This window comes from Gymnoscopelus microlampas, assembly GCF_963454915.1.
Source record: "Gymnoscopelus microlampas genome assembly, chromosome: 10".
Taxonomy (NCBI): domain Eukaryota; kingdom Metazoa; phylum Chordata; class Actinopteri; order Myctophiformes; family Myctophidae; genus Gymnoscopelus; species Gymnoscopelus microlampas.
The window spans coordinates 6,202,319-6,226,760 of NC_139947.1; the positions used below are offsets into that span (position 1 = coordinate 6,202,319).

Below are 24,442 nucleotides of genomic sequence, written 5' to 3' on the forward strand. Positions count from 1 at the left end.
AGTGGTGGAAAAAGTACTCACATGTTTTACTCGGACTTTTACAGTAAAAGTCCGGAATAAAAAAATCACTTGAGTAAAAGTACAAAAGTATTGGCATCGAAATGTACTTAAAGTAACAAAAGTAAAAGTACAATATTTGGATACGAGATGTAGTGGACTAGAAGTAAAAGTTGGAAATTGGAAATTCTCAAGTAAAGTGCAAATACCTCAACATTTTAATTACGTACACTACTTAACTAAATGCACTTAGTTACTTTCCACCACTGGACTTTATCGTAAACAATACCAATCACAGAGTAAAAGGCACATGCTCTAAACCACAGCTACAGTCTCAAGAAGTTAAGACATTAAAACACAGGCCTCCTGGGCATCTCCCTACAGGGGCCTTTGGGGTACATCCCGCTGGGCCGAGACCACGGGGCAGACCAAGGGAGGACCAGATGGGGGATTTGATCTCCCCGCTGGCCTTGGAATGCCTCAGGAGTCGGTATCCCGCCGGAGGTAGAAGTAGTTAATGTGGCCCGAGAAAGGAAGCCTTGGGAATCTCTGTTGGAACTGTTACCTCTGTAACCCTAGTCTATGTACTCTCACAAGATAATATGGACAGAGCATATTACAGACACAGAAGACCAGTAGTCTAGGGGCCAAGCCACATTTTGGTACCACCCAAGGTAACCATAACATTGTTGTATTTCTAGTCTTCCTAGATTTTTTTGTCTTCATATGGGGCAGGTTTGTTTAGAAAATAGCAGATATACAGGCTCACAACGCGATGCAACGCAACAATTTGTGTAGAGTGAAATGAGAGCGTACCAAATGCACTCTTTACAGGTCCGTTTGATCAAGTATAGCGGGCTTAAGTGAATTTGCAGCTAGTGTATGACGGAGGATAATTTCACAATATTTTTTTGTGACGATTATCGTCCCATCCCTAAACGCATCGCTAATCAGAGTGTAGCCTGGCGAAAAGACCACCTTCATCATATTCATCGTCATCTTAATTTTCCTCGCCATCAGAACGACACCTGGCCTTATCAAGCCAGGTGTTGTAATGAGTCGTTAACGAGCCAGGCCTGTCCATACAGCCATAATGAGCTTCCATGACAGGACAGTTCACCGGGCTGTGTCAAGCCTTCCTAACGAGCCTCTATAACGAGCTGCTTGCTCTGTCACACCTGGCTGACAGGACAGGACAACAGGGCTCCTCCTGTCCCTGTGCCATGGAGCTCGACTGTTGTACAAAACAACACTTTATTACACTAGATAGTATCATAAATATTAGGTCTTGTTTCACATTGGCTGTGTGTCCGAAATCACACATTCATTCACAACTCCGTACTGCCTATAAAGGGCTTCATAGTCAACTCATCAGCTAAATTAAAATACACATTTTGGACACTTCCCGGGTCAAGCTGATGACACAATTGCTCGCACATAAATGGCGGCATTTGTCTTTCAGCGCAATGCATACAGGGTTTGCGATAGTGACCATCAGTTGTACACTACTTTTCACAATGCATTGTGGGATGAGTCTGCATGTCTGCAAAATAGACCAATCACAGCGTGACATATTAAAAAAGGGCATTTCGCTGTAGCAGAAAGCATGTTATAAACCACTTAAATCCCATTTACTTTGCAGTACTGTATGTCAAATAGTGATAGTATCGTAGCATCCTCATAAGCGGCCGGAACTAGCTAGCTCTCTTGGCGCAGGGGGCTGTTGGCCGAACTGGTGAGTGGGACTTGGGATTCGATCCCAGCTCGCGGCGCTGCACTGTTCATTACAGTATAGTCTACAGCATTGGTTTTCAAAGTGGGGTCCGGGGACCCCCAGGGGTTCCAGGGGGTCCCCAGCAAAATGTGTCGCGACGCGTTGTGAGCTTGTAGATCTGCTATTTTCAAATATTTAGTACTTTTACTTTTGGTACTCTAAGTACATTTTTGTTGCCAATACTTTTGTACTTTTACTCAAGTAAATTTTTAATTCTGGACTTTTACTTATAACAGAGTATTTTTATATTTCAGTATTGGTACTTTTACTTAAGTAAAGAATTTGAGTACTTTTTCCACCACTGCTCACAACCCATCACATTGTGATGCATGTGAGCTATAGGTCTGTGGCTGATCTAGTGGCCGGCACGGCATAACCTTGATCTTTGACCACTAGATTGCACCAACATGTCAGATTGAGTTACAGATGTAATATATACGAAGCTTCATGGCCTCGTCGTCCTTGTGTGGATGATACAGCGTATTGGGGGCATTGAAGGACAGTTACACAAACAGACTGCATCATTACAATAAGTTTTGCAATTGCTTCGTGGCTCAACTAATACAACAGAAATGGTAAACAACTAAAACGATAAACAATGCAATAACAATAAATAATAAATGCAACAGCATACAGGGGCATGGCCGGCATTATGACAGCAGATGACAGATGTGGGTGCATGACATTCAGCAGCTCCATTAGCAATATAGCGTGTGTGCGTGTGTGCGTGTGTGTGTGTGTGTGTGTGTGTGTGTGTGTGTGTGGTCATGACAACCTAAGAGGTCACAAAGACCAGAGCAAATGGAACACAGAGAGAGGGAGAGAGAGACACAGAGGATGTTAATTATTTCTTAATGAATGAACTGTGTCATCTCATTCAACATGGAAACATTCCTGACGATAACAGATGGAGAGAGAAATAGTTATGACAGGGGGAGGAGAGGAGAGGAGAGGAGAGGAGAGGAGTAGAGAGAGAGTCTGGTCTTGTTGACAACAGGATTAAGAGATTACAGGCCAGTTAATCTGACGGGCCACGTGGCGAGGGATGATGATGTCACACAGGGCAGCCAACTACAGACTTCCACACACACACCCTGACCACCGATTGTAATTATAGCCATGAACTTTAACCCCTGACCCCAAAGTGAGAGCCCGTTTCAGGTCAGGACCTCTAGGAGGCTCGCCATTGGTCGATTTCCCTTGCCTCTGATTGGTTTGGCCTTCGGGGCAGGAGGTGAAGTAACACAGAAGACTGCGGTATCTAACTCCAATGGTTCTGGTGATACGGAAAGGAATAGGTTATCAGGTGGTCAAACAAAACTCCCTTACCCTCCGTCTCAGCCAATAGGCTCTATGCACAGCAGCCATATTATCACTTCCTTCACAGGTGTTACCAGTGATACTAATGAAGGCTCTGTTCCATTTAGTGTACTGTAGCACAGTAGTTCCAGATTTCCACGACCCCCATAACCCTGAGAGTGTACAAATGGAACCAAATGGACCCTTACGGGTCCATTTGGTTCCATTTGTACACTCTCAGACTTACACACCCGTAAAGGGCCATTTGGGAGTGTTTCCAGTGAGCCAACATGCACAATATCAGCACCCTGACTCAGTCTGACCAGAATGGAACAGAGCCTTCATTAGTATCATTGGTAACACCTGTGAATGTCTTACAATATGGTCCTTTCACAGGATATCTGAGCTCAAGGCGTCAAACTGTCGCCCTCCTTAGGAAAATACAATCTCAAACCGTTTTCCCCCGCTTGACTCAGGGAGGAGATACAGATATTGCAACATCAAAATGCAAAAACCACCAGATTCAATAACGGTTTGCACTCCCTCCCTGTCATCACAAACATCTCATCCAACTCACGAACCACCCATCTGTCAACATGATCCTGTATACCGTTTTATTTATTGCATTGTTGTTTACCATTTCATTTGTTTACCATTCTGCGTATTAGCCAAGCCGCAAAAGCAATTGCTAAACTATTGTACTGATGCTGTGTGTTTGTGTGCAAAGCTCTGTCCACAATGACCTACAGTAGCCTCATCATAAGACAGCTCCCACCATTTCCAATTTCCATTTTACTTCTGCCTACCAGGAAAATGAAGGTTTCTTTTTTTTCCTGGAATTACAGACCATCTCTGGAACATTCCAAGATTGCGGAAGAGGCAGACAGACAGGCTGGCTTCAGAGACTTAGCAATGATCCAATAATACACTGACTGCATCATCCACAGATCACAACACAAGGCCATCAAACTTTGCCCCCCCCCCCCCCTTCCATAATCTGTTCACTTTAGTTTTCAAGTTTCCAAAGTTCACACAACTTTTTGCCAACTTGCCAAGACGTTTCACCAAGACAAAACAAGGACCAGACAAACGCTGTCCAATATGCCAGCCATCGTTCATTATCCGACAAATGAAATTTTCAACCCTTTTCATATCAAGGTCCATTATTTATTCGGCATTTGAGCCACGGAACCACCGTTTGATTTAGACTATCAGACCCAAGACTTGGAATATTTTGTTGTCGTTGGATACGATTTTGTCCACAATTCAATGCTGTATTGATGTTGGTAACATAGTACCAGGCAAACGTTGATCAAAATAAGAATTATTTAATTAAGTCATGCAGCTGTTTAACAATAATTTAACTCTTGAGAGCGTAAAATGAAACTGGTTGAGAACCACTGTTGTAGACAATCATTGTGGGAGATATCAGGGAGTAAATATCAGACACCCAACAAACACCTGATTCTTTCCAATTTAACATCTTTTATCCACGGCCATGAAACTTTATACATTTCAGATGTGTTACTGTGACATGTCTTGTTGTGTTAAGAATCTAAACATGGTGATCTGTAGTGTTCAGAGTTGAGGGTCAATGATAAATCGTGTTGATCAATGTTCACCATTCTGTTTACCAACGACCTCCAAGGTCTGCTGCTCTCTGTATGTGCTGTCCTGTCTCTGTTGTGTCTAATGTGATCCATGCTAATAGGCTCTATGCACAGCAACCACATTGAAAAGAAATTGGGCCTCTTCCCTACTTCCTTCACAGGTGTTACCAATTATACTGATTAAGGCTCTGTTCCATTCTGTGTGTCTGTGTACCTGTGTGTTTTGTAGTTACTGTGAGGTAACAGCTGTTTAACGCACTGTCAAACGCGTGTGCGCGCACGCGCGCACACACACACACACACACACACACACACGATTTGAGAATGATGAGCACTGAAGCTCTGGGACATTTTATGATCAGTGGAGTGAATTACTGACTGTGTGTGTGTGTGTGTGTGTGCCAAGGACAGGGGCGTTATGGATTAGATGTACTCTTCTCTGTACGCAAGCACGATTAAACATACAGACATGGAGATCGAAGAGGGAGGTGATGGAAGATGGATGGAGAGATGAGAAATATTATGAGTGAACAAGCAGTGTGTGTGTGTGTGTGTGTGTGTGTGTGTGTGTGTGTGTGTGTGTGTGTGTGTGTGTGTGTGTGTGTGTGTGTGTGTGTGTGTGTGTGTGTGTGTGTGTGTGTGTGTGTGTGTGTGTGTGAGTGAGTGTATATAAAACTCTAATTCAACCTGTTTGCCAACAACACACGCAGACAATACAAGTCAGGATTGGGGTCAGGTCATCGTTTATGTCTTGTGATCTGTATCAAGATAATGAGCCACCTGTGAATACAGTTTGCATTTGCCTGGCATGTATGTGTATTTGTACATTTTTTTGTATTGTACTGATATTCACCAGGGGACAAGGGAGACTCCCAGCCTTCTCTGGAAGACTTTTGTTATTCCTGTCCGTAATGCCATGTTCCAAGTGCCCAGGGACCACTGCACTGCTTCTACCAGACTCAGAGGGCCCTCTGTGTGGCTAAAACAGAGCCATGAACCGCATGGAGCTTTTGGAACCGCCACAACCAGACACCCACTCACCTCAGACACCCTCTCCCCGCCTATGAGCTCTCATCTTGGGCATGGCTAGTACCATGGCCCGCCTGGAGGTCAACTGTGACTGGCATGTTGGAATGAGTCTGGTTTGCTATTGGTATGTTTTGAATGTAGTAAGGCTTGTCATTACATAGAATGTTGGAATCTTGTACAAAGCAGATTTTTCTCCCCAAGATTAAGAATGAGAGGTTGAAGATATCAATATAGGACTGAAGGCAATAGATAATAAACATCATAAACCCATTAATTATTAACACACGTACATACTCAATATAATGGATAGCTTCCCTTGTAGTGCGTATAATGTATATACGCAAATCAGTGACTTCCGATTTTCAGACGCACTCTCTCAACTCAACTGCGGCTGCCCTCAGTGCTATCTCTATATCTCTTCTATATCTCTTCTCGCTGCTGAAGGCTTGACGCCGAAACACGTCCGTGCACCCGGTGAACTGTTGTTTTAAAGGACTGAGTTGTGCTCGTTTTGCTTCTACTTTTATCATTTAATGTTGACCGTTTATCGCGAAGAGAAAGTGAAAATAAAGCAACACTTCCCAATGAGTTCTGTATGCAGAAAGCTCACTCTCTCTGCGCGCCAGTCTACATAAAACCAAGGATGGATGTGCAAAGTTTTGACGAGTTCTACGCAGGCTGTAGGCAATTTTACAGTGCAAGCTCACATAGCGTATTGTTGATAAATGCTGTCTGATCTTCACATGTCTTCCTCGACAATAGAATGACAGGATTTACATATTGGTAAAGTTCGGGCATCCTTTTGGTGTAGAGGTAACATTCCTTAGACTCTTCCTCACCAGGCAGGGACTCGGCCCAGCTCCTTATCCAGGCCTCAGTCATCTCCAGGTTGACTATTGCAACTCCCTCCTTGCTGGTCTGCCTGCATGCTCAAACCCCTACAACTGATCCAGAACGCCTGGACTGACATTTTCACATGACTCCCGCCTTCTGTGCTCCATTCCCTGGCTTCTGGTTGCTGCCTGCATCCAACGCATCCAATTCAAAGCACTGGTGATGACCCACAAGACAATCAATGGCTAATGCTCTCCAAGCATCCTAGACTCTTTTCCCTTCCAAGCTGAGGAATGGCATCTGATCTCCCCCAACATTTCTGCTTGATGCTTGTCAAAGGGGTTGTGCAACAAATTAATTTAGCTGCTGTTAGCTATTATTTTAGATTACACTACCTTAGCTTTGCTATGTATCCAAGAATAAGACACCATGACGTGTCTTTAAAATTGTTCAGTTATTATTTAGTCTCTGTTTACATTGTGGTTACTTTTTGTTAATTTACTCTGATATCACACATTTGTGTTCTAAAAATTAACCAGTTGCTTCTCAAGTTATTTTTCTAAAACAATCAGTTGACTTTTAACACAGTATGCATAGTGTAAAATGTTACTGTTTTTTGTATTATTATTTCATTATACCATTAACATACTCTTCGTATAGCTTTAATCTATACAAGCTATCCCAGATTTGTGGAAGCCTGCCTATCTCCTGTCAAGTGTCCCTGGGCCTTTAATATGAACAGCTGCCCCAGTTAAAAACACACATGGCTTTATGATGGTGTGGTGTTTATGACCTTTGGCTGGGAGGAGGAATTATCTCTACCGTCCCCGGACCCTCACTGGAAGCTGCTCTGGACTCAAGGTCACGACCTCTCACCCCTACTTTGTCAAACGGTGTTGAGTTATGGTTTAATGAGCGTAACTATTAACTAAAAATATTACACTTTTTACAGGAGCATTGGCATGTTTTATGCAATGCTTCTTTGACACTCTATGGCAGTAGTAAACTTGACATTCTAGGCCGATAGTAAAACGTGGTCGCTGACAGAGGCGGGCAGGCATTTTGGAAAGTCTTCAGTCGTTATTTAGGCCGGTTGAATTCTCTTGTCATTTTTATTCTGGGTTTGATGTACTGTTAAGATGCTACTGACACTGCAGGCTTAATGTGAGCTACAGTACACTGTTTGGTTGCCGTGCGTTCCTTCTGCTTTGCCAGCGGTGACTCACTTATATTTACGCTCTGAGTCACTATTTATTTAAACTTCATTCTGAATGACTGCAGAACACAATACACTCTACTACATGAAAGGTAAAATGTCAACCATTCATCCTGGACTTGATGAATGACGATGATATACAAATCAGACAATGGATCGCGATCGTGTCTGAACACGGCATTTTCTACTGAGGAATTGAAGAATTATTTCACTCGATGGAGAATACGATTTAAATGAATTTAAAGAGCTAGCCGACCTTTATCAAGGACAGATTGTTGGCAGACGTGCGACGCAGTTCAAACACACAGCTACTGTAGCTTAAATAACAGCTTAATTATAGTATAAAATCAAAGCCAAGATACTTTAAATGGGCTAATTAAGAAAACCCGTTAAAGCAACCTGCTTTACAAACACCTGTTACAACACATCCTGTGTGAATCTATGATTGGTTAGGGGAAGATTTCATGAACACTGTATGTTTACGGCGCTTTTAAAGTACCGATGCCCGTTGGTAATGCATGCCCCTCCGGTTAAGCAATACTCCGTTGTCATAGTAATTAGTACCGTGCCCAGTACTATCATAGTACTTGGAGGCCAGTCTGTGATGTCTGTACTACGACGTCATATTGATTGATGACATCGGGGAACTCCATATATGGGCATAAAAGGGACTCAGACAACCACACACACACACACACACAGACCGATCCCACTCGACACTGCGCTACCTCGGCTCCTCGCCGATGCACACGGCAAGTTTGACATCGATCGGCCCGCCGGTTCTCGAGATATGTGGGGGAAACCCGGACAGATGCGCAGAGATTTGGTGCGTTTATATATATATAGAGAGAGATTAATCCATTTAATAATAATAGCAGATATACACGGAGTGCCGCATTATGAGCTTGTCATTTTTATCGTGAAAGGTTTTGCAAATCTGTGAATATATACTTTCTAAAGCAAACATTTGTAACTCCAATCTTTGCTTCTGGGGGTCCCTGAAACAAATGACAAATGTTCGCTTTAAAAAATATATATATTCAAAGATTTGCACACATTTTCAAGATTTTTCAAAAATAGCAGATCTACAAGCTCATAGCGCGGCACTCGTGCCGCGCTATGAGCTTGTATATCTGCTATTTTTGAATAGCCAAAGAAATCTTAAAATGACACAGATACGTTCCCAGTCTTAATGGGTTAAAGCAGATATTTTCATCCAGAGTTTTATCCACAACAACAGAAGATGTTTTCATCCAGATTTATTTCATCCACAACAAATAGTAACCAGCCCTCCTTCAAAGAATGTTTGTTGGCAGTCAGAACCGTTGCTCTCTGCCTATAATCTACTCTAGCACAGACAAGTCAAGTCAAGCCTGCTTTATTTATATAAAGCACATTTCATACGATAGGCGTATGTGTGTTCAGTGTACTGTTTACACTGACTTCCATCCAGAGTTTATCCACAACACTGCATTAAAAGGCTGCTGGCAGCCACACAATACATTTCAAGTCAAACTAGCTTTCTAAATTGCATCGAGACTCCTGTATATCAAATATTAACATATGGTATACAAGTCATTCTGCAAATATTCACAACAGTACCTTCGTTGATGATGGACTTGATTACTAAATCACAGAAGACATCTAAGCAATTTATCTAACGGTCCAAGCCAAAGAGACTTAGAACGAGGAATGCAACAGACTATGCAATTACTGTAAAAGTGACCTCTGTCAAGGACATGCTGTTGCCAGACACACACTGCCGTCATTTGAAGAGAAAACAAGTATATCAAAGCCACATTACGTCTCATAACAGTAAAAACACCATGTCAAAGTTACAATGCTGTCTCTCTCTCTAGGTCGACCTCGGACGAGCCCTTCAGCGCCGTCTCCAGCAGTGTTACCAATAGGCCTATTTACAAGCAACGTTGCAGAAAAAGAAGCCCAAAGTCGCTTAGAATAAGCGAACATGGCAACACATTCTCAAAACAATGATAAAATAGCATTTGATTAACACTTCAATTAGATTCAAATTACGGTCAATGAGGAATTTCCCCGGTGAATCAAATGGTAATCCCACTGGGATTTCCCGACAATGCGAGGAGGGAGTTTAGCTGAAAACACAGCTGGCAAGGCCTGTGTGTGTTTTCTGTGAACTAGGACTGGGTGATATGGGACAAAAATATCTCAATATTTGAATGCCTTTTGGGAATATGCAATATATATTTCAATATTTACGCATTCTCTCTGAAATGAGAGTGATTTTTAAATCAGAACCACAATTTAGAGTAGACTAAACAGCCATTGCTCAGAAGTCGAGCCAGTAAAAACCCACTGCACTGATGAGATAAAACAGCACTAATATCATCACTAATACACACAAAAAACAGCCAATTAAGCATACATAGAGCCACAAATACTATTTTATGATTAAAGGCCAATTCTATTGGCACATTTTAAACATTTTACTGTTATGTCATATTCGGACAGTGAACTGACACTTACAGTAGAAGAAGTCAGGAATTGCAATGTTGCATTATTTTGTTCCAGTTATAGAATAACAGAAGTGAGAGCCGTAGTAGCTCTATACACATGTTGCTCTGCTCTTTCTGATTGATGTAGCATGGAGAATGTATGACTGGAGTATCGATGTAAATAAAGCCATGGTCATGTCTTACATAATGACACTTATAATGCAGTATAATGAATGAACTGTTAATAGATATACATATACTGTAAGCATGGCATGCTAACCAGGTCAAGTCCAAGTGCAGATGGCCAGGCCAGACGTTAAACCAGAGGCCATTCAGAAAATAGCAAACATTGCAGATCATCCACAGGCTCGCAACGTGTCACATCACTGTGTTGAGCGGTTACAAGGAAACGTCTAGCAGAAACCTCAAACTTACTGGGAAGTTTATTTGTGGAATCATGTGATGTCACGAGTGGAAGTAAATAACATCTTTACGCATTTAATTTTATGTTTAACAGTAGAGTACACATATACAGTAGGCCAATATTGTACCCAGTAGAGTACATGTATAGGCCAATATTGTACTCAGTAGAGTACATGTATAGGCCAATATTGTACTAAGTACAGTCAGTCAATGCACACTACAGTTATGTCCGTGATACTACCTACCTACCTTATATAATGTAAAGAAATGTGCATATATATTTGCATTTACCTGCAGATACACATTGCCCTCTCACTGTATTTTGGTGTTTTCACCGTTTGTTTTGGTAGCTAAAAAACACCAAAATACAGCGAGAGGGTGTGTGTTCTGCAGGTAAACACCACCACACTACTCCAGTGGCTGATAACAGCTGTTAGAGATGATGATTGGTTAAAATATACTTCTTCTTTTTTTATTATGTAAACACAGAGCAACGTTACATACTATGCCTTTAAAGAATCATGGCATCAGCTTTGCTTTGCATTGTTTTTGAAGAGGCAGGAGCCCTTCAAACTCCACTCAGAAGGTCCAGAGTCTGCCCCAACTGGGATAGGCTCTATGCACAGCAGCCATATTATCACTTCCTTCACAGGTGTTACCAATGATACTAATGAAGGCTCTGTTCCATTTAGTGTAGCACAGTGGTTTCCACGACCCCCATAACTCTGAGAGTGTACAGAGTGTGTACTTACGGGTCCATTTGGTTCCATTTCTACACTCTCAGAGTTACACACCCGTAAGGGGCCATTTGGAAGCCTATGAGGGTCCCTGGACCCCAACTTTAGACCCACTGGTGTAGCAGAGTGTTTCCAGTGGGCCAACATGCACAACATCAGCACCCTGACTCTGTTTGACCAGAATGGAACAGAGCCTTCATTAGTATCATTAGTTACACCTGCGCATTTCTTCATAATATGGCTGCTGTGAATAGAGCCTATTTGAACCAAAGACCTTCCTCCTGTGAGGTAACCATGTTCAGTGTAGTGTTACTGTGAACATATTCGGTGGGCCATCCATCCACCCTGCAGGCATTCAGGCTGATCATTCTATATATATCACTAAAGTTGCATTGATGGCTATAATTGCTGTTGATGGGGGAAACTAGCCGCGACCTTTTGCATTCGAAAAAAAAGGTCACGGGATTTTTAGGAAGGCTCTGAAATGAACCCGTCAACGTGTTGCCCTCGTGGGCAACGAGTGGCTGCATGGCGTTCCGATTCAAAAGGTTGGAACACATGAAAGGCCACAACAAATTGGATAAAGTTTGCGTATGTATTTTTAAGCTCGCCCTTCTGCCCTCAACGCCTCATGCTCCTTCCAAAGACGGATTGTAGCTTTAACCTATTTAGTCCCGTTACACCTACACGCTGTCATACCTTTCAAGCTGGGAACAACTCTGTGTCATTTTAGTCGTTGCTATTTATTGCTGTTGTCGGGTAGAAAACCTTGCTCCATCTCCATATTCAGATTTTTTTAGTTTTTTCATAAATGAACTCGCTACTTCATCATACTATAGGGTCACACGCAAGCATCAAAAGTAGCAGATCTACAAGCGGCGCGTTTCGAGCTTGTAGATCTGCTACTTTTGAATTTGAATCCTGAAAAGTAACTTTGGACGTTTTTCAGAAAACGTAGGTACAGTAGGATATAGAAGGCGTTTTTAGAATCGGCCTCAGGTCTAAATGGGTTAAGCTCACATTGTTGGCTTAAAGATCTGTTCTAGTTTGGTAAAGTGACACCATCGTGCGACACAGTATAACCAGGCGTTGTGCCGTCAGTGTCTCATGGCACTGACATGCACAGCAGGAAGTTCGTTATGCGATGTTTGCTCAACATTCAATTCTGATTGGTCAATCAATGCATCCTGCGGTCCGTCATTCCCAATCCTGATAATAGAGCGTTGCTCTGCTTCCGTTTATGCTGCTAGGGAAGCAGAAACATGTCATCTAATGACATTTTTTAACCAATTAAACATTATTTTCAAACAAACTCAAACATAACATGCAAGTAGGGACACCGGCCCAGGTTGAAAGCGGTCAAATCAATATTTCTCGTGAAATAATTAATTTTATTTGTAAGTAGCTGTAATAAGCAGGGTAATGCACGGTGAAATTGGTACTGTAGCTCAAACAAGCGATCTTCTTTGTCACCCAATTAAGTTCAGAGACAAACCAACATTAAGCTATTAATACAGTATTAGAGAGACCTTGTATTAATAGTTTAAAGCTGCAGCCCATAAGTTTGTATTATCTTAACCAGGATTCGAACCCTGATCACCCGCGTGGGAGACCAAATATCTACCGCTCAGAAGGCTGCCCTAGCGCGTCTGATATCTGGTAGAGGGGCGGGTTCAAAATCTCCAGAGAGAGAATCCGCCGTATCCCATTGGTTCACCGATCTGTGCTCCCGCCCCCGCCCCCGCGCCCCTCCTCCTCCCCAATGTGCAGCATTGAGAGCCCTGACGTCACAACATTTGGAGCGACGCCCACTGCACTCTGGTTGGTTGGGTCGAGGCTCTTATTTTTGAGCAAAACGCGAAGGAAAATAAAAGCCTGGAGATCGAGGCTAACCGCTCAGTGAAGAGGGAATCCCTGCTTGGCCAGAGGAGATATCGCTCGTACAGTATGAGCTTCAGTCAGTACTACTTGTCAACCAGCAGGTGTCCTACCGGACATCAGAGTATATAGAATTATACTGCAACATACTCTACCACACAGATGTAGTAGTTACCTGTATATTGTACTAGCATACTCTACCATACTGATTGGTTAAAACATCCTTATAGTCGTTGAAATAAGTGTCCAGATTGCAGCTTTAATCCATTATAGAGACATTTGTATCAATAGCTTAATAAACATTGTTTCCTGCAGCGAGTCTCCCTGCACAGAGGAATGTGAGAAGTCAATCTGCTTCTCTCTCTCTCTCTCTCTCTGGATAAATGTGTGAACAAGACCTTTTCCAGCCTCTCTCTCTCTCCCTCTCTCGCTCTCTCTGGAGTAATGTGTGACCAACAGTAAATGCCCTCTCTTCCTCTCGCTGCCATTGTTTGTTTGATCTCTCATCCCTCCATTCAGTGCTTTATCTCTCTCTCCATCTATCTCTCTCTCTCTCTTACTATGAGTGTGTGAACAAGACCTTTACCACGCACGCAGGTAACCTCATTCTCTCTCTCTCTCTCTCTCTCTCTCTCTCTCTCTCTCTCTCTCTCTCTCTCTCTCTCTCTCTCTCTCTCTCTCTCTCTCTCTCTCTCTCTCTCTCTCTCTCTCTCTCTCTCTCTCTCTCTCTCTGAGGTAAAGTGTGTGAACAAGACCTTTTGGAAAAGGACAAAAAGATTTCTCTTTCTCTCTTTCATCACTCCTTTAATTTACCCCTCCTCTGTGCTGTCCTGTGAAGCAGACCTTTTCAGCGCTCTCTCTCTCTCTCTCTCTGTCTCTCTCTCCCCTTCTTTCCTTCCCCCATCCTGTAGTTCATTTGACAGACTATAATGAGCTCTAACATTTTAATGTAGTTGCCAATAATGAGAAGAAAAAGAAAGAAAGAAAGTAGAAAGAAAGAAAGAAGAAGCCCTGAGTTAACACAAACCTACTTCCAAGCAGTTTCTAGGACTGTCCTAGTTACATAAATAAACAATGTGTTGCTATTTCAGGTTAATTAACTTACTCAAGATATGAACTGATAATGGCCAACCATTGTTGATTTTGACAGCAAATTTTGATTTAGTTTTAGTCATAGTCTTTTGAATCAAATTCCATTTAGTTTTAGTCATATTTTAGTCATCGGAAATGTTTTACTGTTAGTCTAGTTTTAGTCGACTAAATAGCATAAGATTTTAGTTGACTAAATCTACAGTTGATTTAGTCGACTAAAATGTATTTTTGACGGTGCCTTGATGGTGTCGAAATGGCTGATTTTCACTTAGCTGCATGCTGAAAATAGCTGATCTACAAGCTCACAACGCATCGCGCTGCGACTCGTTATGAGCTTGTAGATCAGCTATTTTCGGTCTGTGACACCCGCACGCACCCATGATGACTTGTTTTAGTTCTACTGCAACTCTTCTCCACTAGTTCCTCCCTAACATTTTGGTCTAGTTTTTATTTGTTAACGAAAATGTCAATATATGTAGTCATAGTTTTAGTGATCATAACTTAGTTTTTATTTAGTTTTCGTCAGTGAAAAAAGGTAGGCGACGAACATTTTTCGTCGTCGTTTTAGTCGGCGAAATCAACACTGTGTCCAACGCACATTCTAAAGCTCCTGAAGGTTCATAAATAAAACCTTTTATCTTGTCATACCTCTGCCTTCCTCTGTCCCGGGGCGAGGGGAGGGATGGAAGGGCTGAGAGGGTGAGAAAGCTTGTGATGATTGGTCAGCTGCCATATCTACCCTAGGGGTTATACGGCAGCTGATGAAATTACAATCATATGAAACGTAAGCCTTGGTCCTGACCTGACCCATAACATTTGACAGGTATCTGTGTAGGGCTGGGTGGTGCTCAAAGTGGGGTTGGCAGGCTGATTTCATCGTTTGTTTTCCTGTTCAGGTTGAAAACTACGGGCAGTGGTTCTCCCAGCAAACCACGCACACGCACACGCACACGCACACACACACACACACACACACACACACACACACACACACACACACACACACACACACACACACACACACACACACAGAGCAGCGTTGTGTTGTGTTCCCCGCAGGAGGCGAATTAAGCCATGCTGTTGTAGGGGCACAGAGAGAGGTGCATGCTGGGTACTATGGCGTCGTCCTGCTGGGAGACAGAGACACTGAGACTGGCTTGTCTTCCCTACGGGACGCCGTCTTCTCCTCTACTGTCCATCACTCCGTCTCTACGGTTACCAGCGGCTTCTTTCCCAGCAGCAGGTTACTGTGTGTGTGTGTGTGTGTGTGTGTGTGTGTGTGTGTGTGTGTGTGTGTGTGTGTGTGTGTGTGTGTGTGTGTGTGTGTGTGTGTGTGTGTGTGTGTGTGTGTGTGTGTGTGTGTGTGTGTGTGTGTGACTCCCAGCATGTGTTTCTACAAACACATCGCAGACAAGATGTTTTATTACCATGACCTTCTGACTAGAGAAGCGATTCTCAAACGTTTTCATTTCAAGGACCCCCAGTTTGATATGCAGATTGGGCCACAGGCCCCCATTTGATACCTTTTTCTGTTTTTAATCTCTGGCACCCCAATCTACATAATATAACTCCATGAGTGTAAAAATGGAACCAAATGGACCCGTAAGGGTTCATTTGGTTCCATGTGTGCACTCAAAAGGTTACAGAACCATAACTCCTCAAGGACCCCTGGGGGTCCCCGGACCCTACTTTGAGAACCACTGTAACACACACACACACACACACACACACACACACACACACACACACACACACACACACACACACACACACACACACACACACACACACACACGCTCATGCTAACGTGTACACATGGCTAAACACTGACCTTGCGCCATGACCTTAACCTTTGACCAACTTGAAAAATTAAACCAAAAGTGCGGGTCGTTGCCCTGCCCCCAACTCGTCTGCCAAGTTTCATACAAATCGGATTAAAATTGTCTGAGTTATATCACAGTGCCAGACAAACAGACATATGCCAGTGATTAAAATGCTCCCACTCTGCTGAGTAATGCAGTGTAATTAATGCTGAAGTCCGTAATCAGGCTTTGAACCAATTTCTACTGCTGAGCCAATACAGAAAGCCTGTTTGGGCAAAGGATGAACTGTGCTTTGACCTTCATTGAAATACCACTTGTCATCAAGTAGTGTTCCTACTTGACCACAGGATTTAAATGTCTCAATAGCACTAGCAGAGCAGTCCAAATGCAACCACCTCAGCATTGTTTATTTATATTGTATTAGCATACTCTACCATACCAGACTAAAATAACATTGTATTCATGGTTTGCAGCTGTAATGGTGTCAGTCTTTGTTTCATTCACTCAATTAAAGTATAGGGTTCCTTACACATGCATAACTATGTTTTGTATGCGTGTATTCAATCTATTGCATCCAAACAATAACAATATTGTTCTGTCCATTCTGTTATCAGAGAGGGAGTGACTCAGTCAACCTCACAACAAGGTTGTTTTAATTCCAAGAACATGCAGGTTACATCAAGTCCTCAAACAGCTACTAAATCACCACTTCACCCAGTATTTTTGGCTCTGCACTGTGACGGAGGAAACAAACAAAAAAACGTAATCCATATCTAGCAGTGAAGGACAGAATGTTTTCTAACAGGACAGAATGTTATGGGTCAGACTGTCTCTCTCCTCCTCTGCCGGCCTTGGTTTGGTGTAGGACGACACGTGATGTAATCGACAGATATATATACGGTACAATATGTTGTTGCTTTCTGTGACGCACGTTGACTTTTCTTTGCATGAAGTGTGCTATACTGTACATCCCATATAAGGACCACTAGTGGTCCATGGCATAATTACTGGTGGTCCATGGGCAAATGTTCTAAAATGTGAAGGAAATGTGAGAATAATTTTGAACTAATAGGCATAGTGTGGGGGGAGAAATGAAAAAAAAGACTGTTAAGGGCTTAATATATACTTAGTCATGCGCGGTTGTGTCACACAGCAGAGTGTACAGTATGGTGTAGCTGACAGGATGCATAGACGTCCAAAACATTGTAATATGACCTTGACCTGTCATTCAAGGCACTGACTCCTGCTGTGGCAGGCACACACGCACACACGTGCGCACACACACACACACACACACACACACACACACACACACACACACACACACACACACACACACACACACACACACACACACACACACACACACACACACACACACACACACACACACACACACAGCTGTTCATGTACAGTATGTGTAAACATGCATTGACACAAACACTGGGGTGAAGTAACAACGGTTGTTTATACACTGAGGTTGCAAGAATGTCAGATTAATTGGCATTCTATACACACACACACAATCTGAATGTTTCTATTGAAAAAGAAACACACTTCTTGATTATTTGAATAATTATCGCTAAGAAAATAATGGATAATAATTGCAGCCCTACACATCTTTAACCCACAAAAAAACGTGCGCGATGCAGGTGAATTCAAACATTTCGGTCACACAATTTCATCACTTCTCATTCTCAATCAAACATACTATTGGCCGGTAGCAGGGATTGAACTTGCATCCTTTCTGTTACAGTACAGCTGCTCTAACCAGAATGACGAGCATGTGTTTCACGTGTTTTAGAATATTAAATATTAACCACAGAGTCAGCACAATGCAACACGACAGAATATAATGGAATTCAGCAGCAGTGAATCATGGAAGAGCATTATGTAACATTACAGCGGATCTCTCTCTCTCTCTCTGTCACACTCTCTCTCTCTCACACACACACACACACACACACACACACACACACACACACACACACACACACGCACACACACACACACTGCACCATTAGTGAAACCCAGCGTGGATGACTGACCATGTTCATTAGGACATGTACTGTATGTACATAAACAAAGACAGACATACAGGCAGGCAAGACAGACAGACAGACAGACAGACAGACAGACAAGGACAGGACACCCGCAGCGCCAATGACATCAGTGACAAACAGTAGTGACGTCACCCACACTCCGACACAACGCTATTGAGCATACGCGCTAATCACGACAACCAATCGGGTCGGTCGGTTCCAAACACGGGCATTGTGATGCAGAGAGAGAGAGAGAGAGAGAGAGAGAGAGAGAGAGAGAGAGAGAGAGAGAGAGAGAGAGAGAGAGAGAGAGAGAGAGAGAGAGAGAGAGAGAGAGAGAGAGAGAGAGAGAGAGAGAGAGAGAGAGAGAGAGAGAGAGAGAGCAAAACGGAGAGAGCACCCTCTGGCAGTTATATCAGCTACAACAGCGTTTATGATTCAACGTGGAATATAATTATTCATATTATTAATCATGTCACGTCATCTTATCACACGGGAGCTCGGCCTATCAATGAAAGGGAAGGTGGGAGGCGGTTCTATCAATGAAAGGGAAGGTGGGAGGTGGTTCTATCAATTAATAGGCAAGGTGGTTTTATCAATGAACAATTTAGGCATTTAGCAGATGCCCTTATCCAGAGCGACTTACAAGTGTGTGATCCCACTGAGCAGAGCAGGCATTAACTCTACGCAAAGAGATTGGGTCTTTGCAGATTTTGAGTTGTGTGCAATGTACGCCAGATGACACAAAAGAAGGGGATTTTCCCTCTACATTATATGTGATCCCAATACGTCAGAACAATGTTTTTTTTGGGGGGAGGTGCGTCGTTCAATCAGTTTAAAGGATGTAAGATTCAACAGAGAAATAACATGTGTCTATATGTGACTGCTGAATGTTTTAGAACAGCATCCAGAACTTAACATCACACCAGCATGCTCTAGTAACAGTACTAAATAACTCATCGACTTAAAACTGCCCTTAATGACAATAATAATAATAATCATCCCCATCACAGTTTTGAAAGACATTAGCTGCACTGGGAGCTCACACTGGTGCACGTTTTATCAGTCCAGTCTACCAGTAATGCCTGATTACTATACTTGGTTCGCGCAGCTCGTCTTGGGGCTGAAAATAGCCGATCTACAAGATCACAAGGCGCCGCAGCTGTGACACCTCGTGAGCTTGTAGATCAGCTGTTTTCGGTGCGAAACATTGGGCCCGCGCCTAAGTATATATAAATCACGTGTTAAGTGTCTTGGGAGGTCATTTTACCTTACAGCTGCTGTGTCACATGTCACAGGATGGACAGATGTCTCAGTTATTTACGGTCATAGAACCAAAAGGGTCACTGCTTAAGTGTTGAACCCCCCAAGCCCTGACACCTCCACCCCACGGCCAATGTGCTTCCATTAGTGGCAGTGTGACCCCCACCACCCACCCCCCATCAAGACCAAAGGGTGCCGTTTAACCTTTATACATCCATTGATATGTTCATTCTTCTTTTCTGCCTGGCTAATCTCATAAGTGGTCTTTGACTTTTTACGTAGCTCGTTTTCACCTGACCATTAAACTTGAAGATAGGCCTTTATTATTGATCCCCGTGGGGAAATCCAGCTTACGAATAAGATAAGAAAACAAATGAATAGACTTAGCCACTTATAATCCCCAGCATCCTTATTGTGGGGAAAGCTTTCGCAGGAAAATAGCCAATCGAGAAGCTCACAATGTTGGATCTGCTATTTTGGAAAATGTTTTTCTTTTCTTTTCTTTTTTTCTCCAACCATGACAGGCCCAAAGTAGGGACCCGTGTCTCCTCGCATGAGAGTCCAGACAGCTACCACTCATCAAGAGGGAAGCCCTGCTTGGCCAGGGGAGATATTAGGCTTATATGCTTCCGGCAGTACTACTTCTTAACCAGTAGTAGGTGTCCTACCCTGACAGCAGGGTCTAAATGTCTCAATGGAAGAGAAGGGAGACCACCTCAAACCACTGCACTACTTATACTGTATTAACATACTCTACCATACAGATGTACTATGCTGCATGCACTTTCATATTATCATAGTAGGCTACTCTATGTCTAGCCTAATACATATTGGTTAAGTTTTATTCATTAAAATAAGTTCCGGATTGCTGATTTAATTAACAGGCACCTGCCATAGTGCACATCCCAGTAGTGGTCCATGTGCAAAGAACACGTGGCAGTTTTAACCATAATTAAATTAAATACATAAGAGTTAAGTCTAAGCTGTGACTGGGTGGTGCGTGTCATGTGTGAGATAACGGGATCACAGCGGCTGCCTTGTCTTTACTACCATAACGCAGTGTTGCCATGTCCACTTATTATAAGCGACTTTGGGCTTGCTTTTCTTTAAAGTTGCTTGTAAATATTTTCAGTTGCGTTTTTTGGGGGGGCTTGTTTCTTAAGTATAGTTGCTTGAAACAAGCCATTGGCTTTCTTGGGCTTTTTAATCATATTTAGTTTGACCTTGTATTTAAAATGTAGCCTACTTTCATGCGTTTTTTCCAGCAAACTTCTAAATAGAGTATTCAATCAATCAATCAATCAATCAAAGCTTATTTTGGGCTTGTTGCCTAATGACATTTTCATGTCAAGGAAACCCCAATGTATTTGTCCACGGACCCCCCATCTAAAATTATTTTGTGCCATGGGACCACCGTACCAGATTTGTGTTATGTTTAAAAAAATATTCCACATGACATGTCACTTTTTTTCAAGACTGTTTTTGAAAATAGCAGCTCTACAAGCTCACAAGGCGTTGCAGCTATTCTTCGCTTCTTTTGGGCTCGTCTTCATAGACCTGGTCGCTCGTTTCTCTCACTAAATCTGGCAACACTGCCATAAAGGTATTATATTATAAGGGTGGTGCGTTCGTTTTGCACTCCCGTCCCGTCCGGGGCCGGCCCGGCCGTTCCTTCTTACCTCCGCCGTTCTTGTAGCACAGGTAGGGGAAGCGCCACACGTTGCCCAGGCCCACGGCGAAGCCCACGCAGGACATGATGAAGTCCATCTGCCGCGTCCACGTCTCTCTCTCCTGGTAGCCGACGACGACGCTCCCCGTCCCCGCCGCCTCCGCGCCTTTCTCCTGTCCCGACATGAGGCACGGCATGGCCGCGGGGTGCATGTTGGCCCCGACGCCCGGGCCCGTCGCACCGCCGCCGGCACCGGCCGTGAGAGGCATCAAGCTGCCGTTGACGCCGGCCGCCGGGTTGGCGTTGCCGTTGGGGATCAGGTGGCCTCGCTTCTCCTCCGCCAGCACCACGGAGCAGCTGTCAGCGCCGAAAGCCTCCTCATGCTTCTCCATTTGTTTTTGCTTTTATTGTGAACTTTAATACTCCTTTTCTTCACACTTCTGTACTTTAAGTGCTTAAAGTTCTTTTAGTTGTTGTTGTTGTTGTTGTCTCAGTCTGAGTTTTTTTGAATGTTCAGTCTGTTGTCTTTTTTTGGTCCCCTGCTGGAGTGTATGACAGACACTTTAATGCCTCTCTTTAAAAAGTCAAAATGTGCTGATTTTTTCCCCCCTTCCTTTATTCTCAAAAAAGGGAGGATTTTATTTAAAGTCAGTCTCAATTTAAAAAAACAATCTCGTATCGGCCTAATGATTTATTTTCTTTCAATTAGAAAAAAATGTTTTAGAAATTCCTGTGTAAATTTAAAAACAAATCAGACAAAAAAGAAAATGGAAGGGAGGAGACGCGTTCCGCGGAGAAAATAAAAAAAGGGGGGTTTAAAAAGGAAACACCGGTGGTTTTAAGGCGACAACCTTCAAAAACAATCCACGAAACACTTGAATGTAAGTCTGAAGAATCGCATGGGAACTTCACTCAGTCAGAGAGGAACAGAACCGAGAGGCACAGGGCGCTTTATGGAGCCAGAGGACCAGAGGACCGGGGAGCGGTTCGTTTTGACCGAAAAAGAGAACCGCAAAAACCACCAAGAACCGGTTAAAAATAACCCACAGCCGGTGGACTGTCCGTGTCTAATGAGGTTCAAAACGGGCTGCAGGGAAAGGCAAACAAACGTCCTCGGTGGATGAAAGAATGAATGGATGGATGAAAGGATGGAAGGAAGGATGGATGTGTGACGGAATTACATTCGGTTACAAAAAACGGAGGAGGAACATCTTAAAAAAAACGAAGCGCCAGGGTTTTCTCAGATCATGTTTTTGCTCTGAATTCGGTGTCAAAAATGAGAAAAGCCCGTTCCTCCAAAGCCGCGCGGTGTCGTTCCGTGTCCGTTACCGTCCGTCCGTCCGTCCGTGTGTGTGTGTGTGTGTGTATGTTAATTAAAGCCGTTCCTCTGCAGAACACACAGCTTTAAATGGCAGCGTCAGACATATGAGAGGACGTCATTGGGATTTCTCCCCTCCCCTCCTCTCTCTCTCTCTGTCTCTCTGTCTCTCTCTCTCTCTCTCTCTCTCTCTCTCTCTCTCTGTGCCTGCTTCTCTCTCTCTCTCTCTCTCTCTCTCTCTCTCTCTCTCTCTCTCTCTCTCTCTCTCTCTCTCTCTCTGCCTCTCTCTCTCTGCCTCTCTCTCTCTCTCTCTCTCTCTCTCTCTCTCTCTCTCTCTCTCTCTCTCTCTCTCTCTCTCTCTCTCTCTCTCTCTCTGTGCCTCTCTCTCTCTCTCTCTCTCTCTCTCTCTCTCTCTCTCTCTCTCTCTCTCTTTCTCTCTCTCTCTCTCTGTCCGTTAGAGAGAAACGTCATCGGAATTCCTCTCCGCCTTATCTCCTCATTTTCATTCATTCTCTCTCTCTTTCTCTCTCCCCCCCTCCTCTCTCTTTCCGAATAGCTACACAACCCAGAGATCCTCCATTGACCACACACACACACACACACACACACACACACACACACACACACACACACACACACACACACACACACACACACACACACACACACACACACACACTGTGTGTGGGGGGTGTGATTGACCTTGCATGACTTTAAGGACAATATATATGTTTTGTCAACACTGTTATTCACGTTCATGTCAATAAAGCTCATGGAATTAAAAGGGTTTTAGTGGCAGTGCGTCCCAGCACGTAGCAGGTGCATGACATACACTGTATGGGTTAATACCGCCCCCTCTGGCGTGCTGCAGTAAATGATGCACACACCCGTACACACACGCACACGCACACGCACAAACACGCACGCAGTTCCTTTCAGGTATGTTCATTTCATGTCAAACTGTGTTATGTTCGTGTTAATCCATCCTGTCAGACTGATTGATTGAAGTGTTGAGTGTAAACAATATAAAAATGTTTTATGGTCGTGACTCTCAGACACAGGTTTAGGATTCAGGTTTCTGTCCTGCACACTCAACCATAATAGTGTTGCATAGTTTTAATCTTGTGCTTTGTGCCAAATAGCACTGACTCTGCCTTTCCCAGGTGTAAAGATAGTTTGTTGTCAGTCAACCAGTCTCTCACCATAGTCAATTCTTTGCTGAGGGTTTCTTGCACCACTCTGATATCTTTACCAGACACTGACTGGTAGTGCAGAGTCATCCATGATCCACAAACAGCTACATCCGAGATGTTACCCTGTTGTACCAAGGGTTGGGATATGGAACCGGAGGAATCGGAGGAACCGGAGGGAATTGTTCAATCAACCCTGGTTGTACCCCCAAAATTGTAGTGTGCTACTTGCCATAGGCGCCAATATACACCAGGGCAATGTTTCACCTCCAGAATAACAAACAAAACTCGGAAGTTTGCACTCAGCAGAGTAAGAGTTGACAACATGACAACAAATCGCCAACATGATGCAATTGTCAAATTGTCACCTGCGATATGAAATATGATTATATAAGTTATGTGAGTTATATCATTTAAATCTTGCCCTTACCCTTGATTGTGACCAGTGGTGTGTTCAAGGTTTTTTCCGGAGGGATACGATAATCATTCCCTGCACGACATGCGCGTGGTCGTGGAGATACGCTAGCGCGTTTTCAATGGATGAAATAGTCAGTAGAGAGCTATACGCTTGGCTACGAAAATGTTCTGCAGGTCACACTACGTATATAGCGTTACAACACGGTAGAACATACCACTAATTGTGACCTTGTCAGGCCACAATAATTACCAAGTTTCATGAAAATCCACCCATCCATTCAAAGTTTTGACTTTGACCTTCTTGTCTGTGACCTTGACGTTTGACTTTTGTGATCCAAAGTTAATCTTCTTTTCAGT

At 43.3% G+C, this 24,442-nt stretch overlaps 1 protein-coding gene across 1 annotated transcript in view; it reads right to left on the reverse strand.

The window, feature by feature from the left end:
* Positions 1-22,541, reverse strand: part of slc6a8 (solute carrier family 6 member 8) — a 61,746-nt gene extending 39,205 nt beyond the window's left edge. The window contains exon 1 of the mRNA XM_084069317.1: positions 21,171-22,541. Coding sequence (XP_083925443.1) covers positions 21,171-21,552 — 382 coding nt within the window. The 5' untranslated portion in view covers positions 21,553-22,541. The remainder of the gene's footprint in view (positions 1-21,170) is intronic.
* Between the last annotated feature and the right edge of the window lie 1,901 nt (positions 22,542-24,442).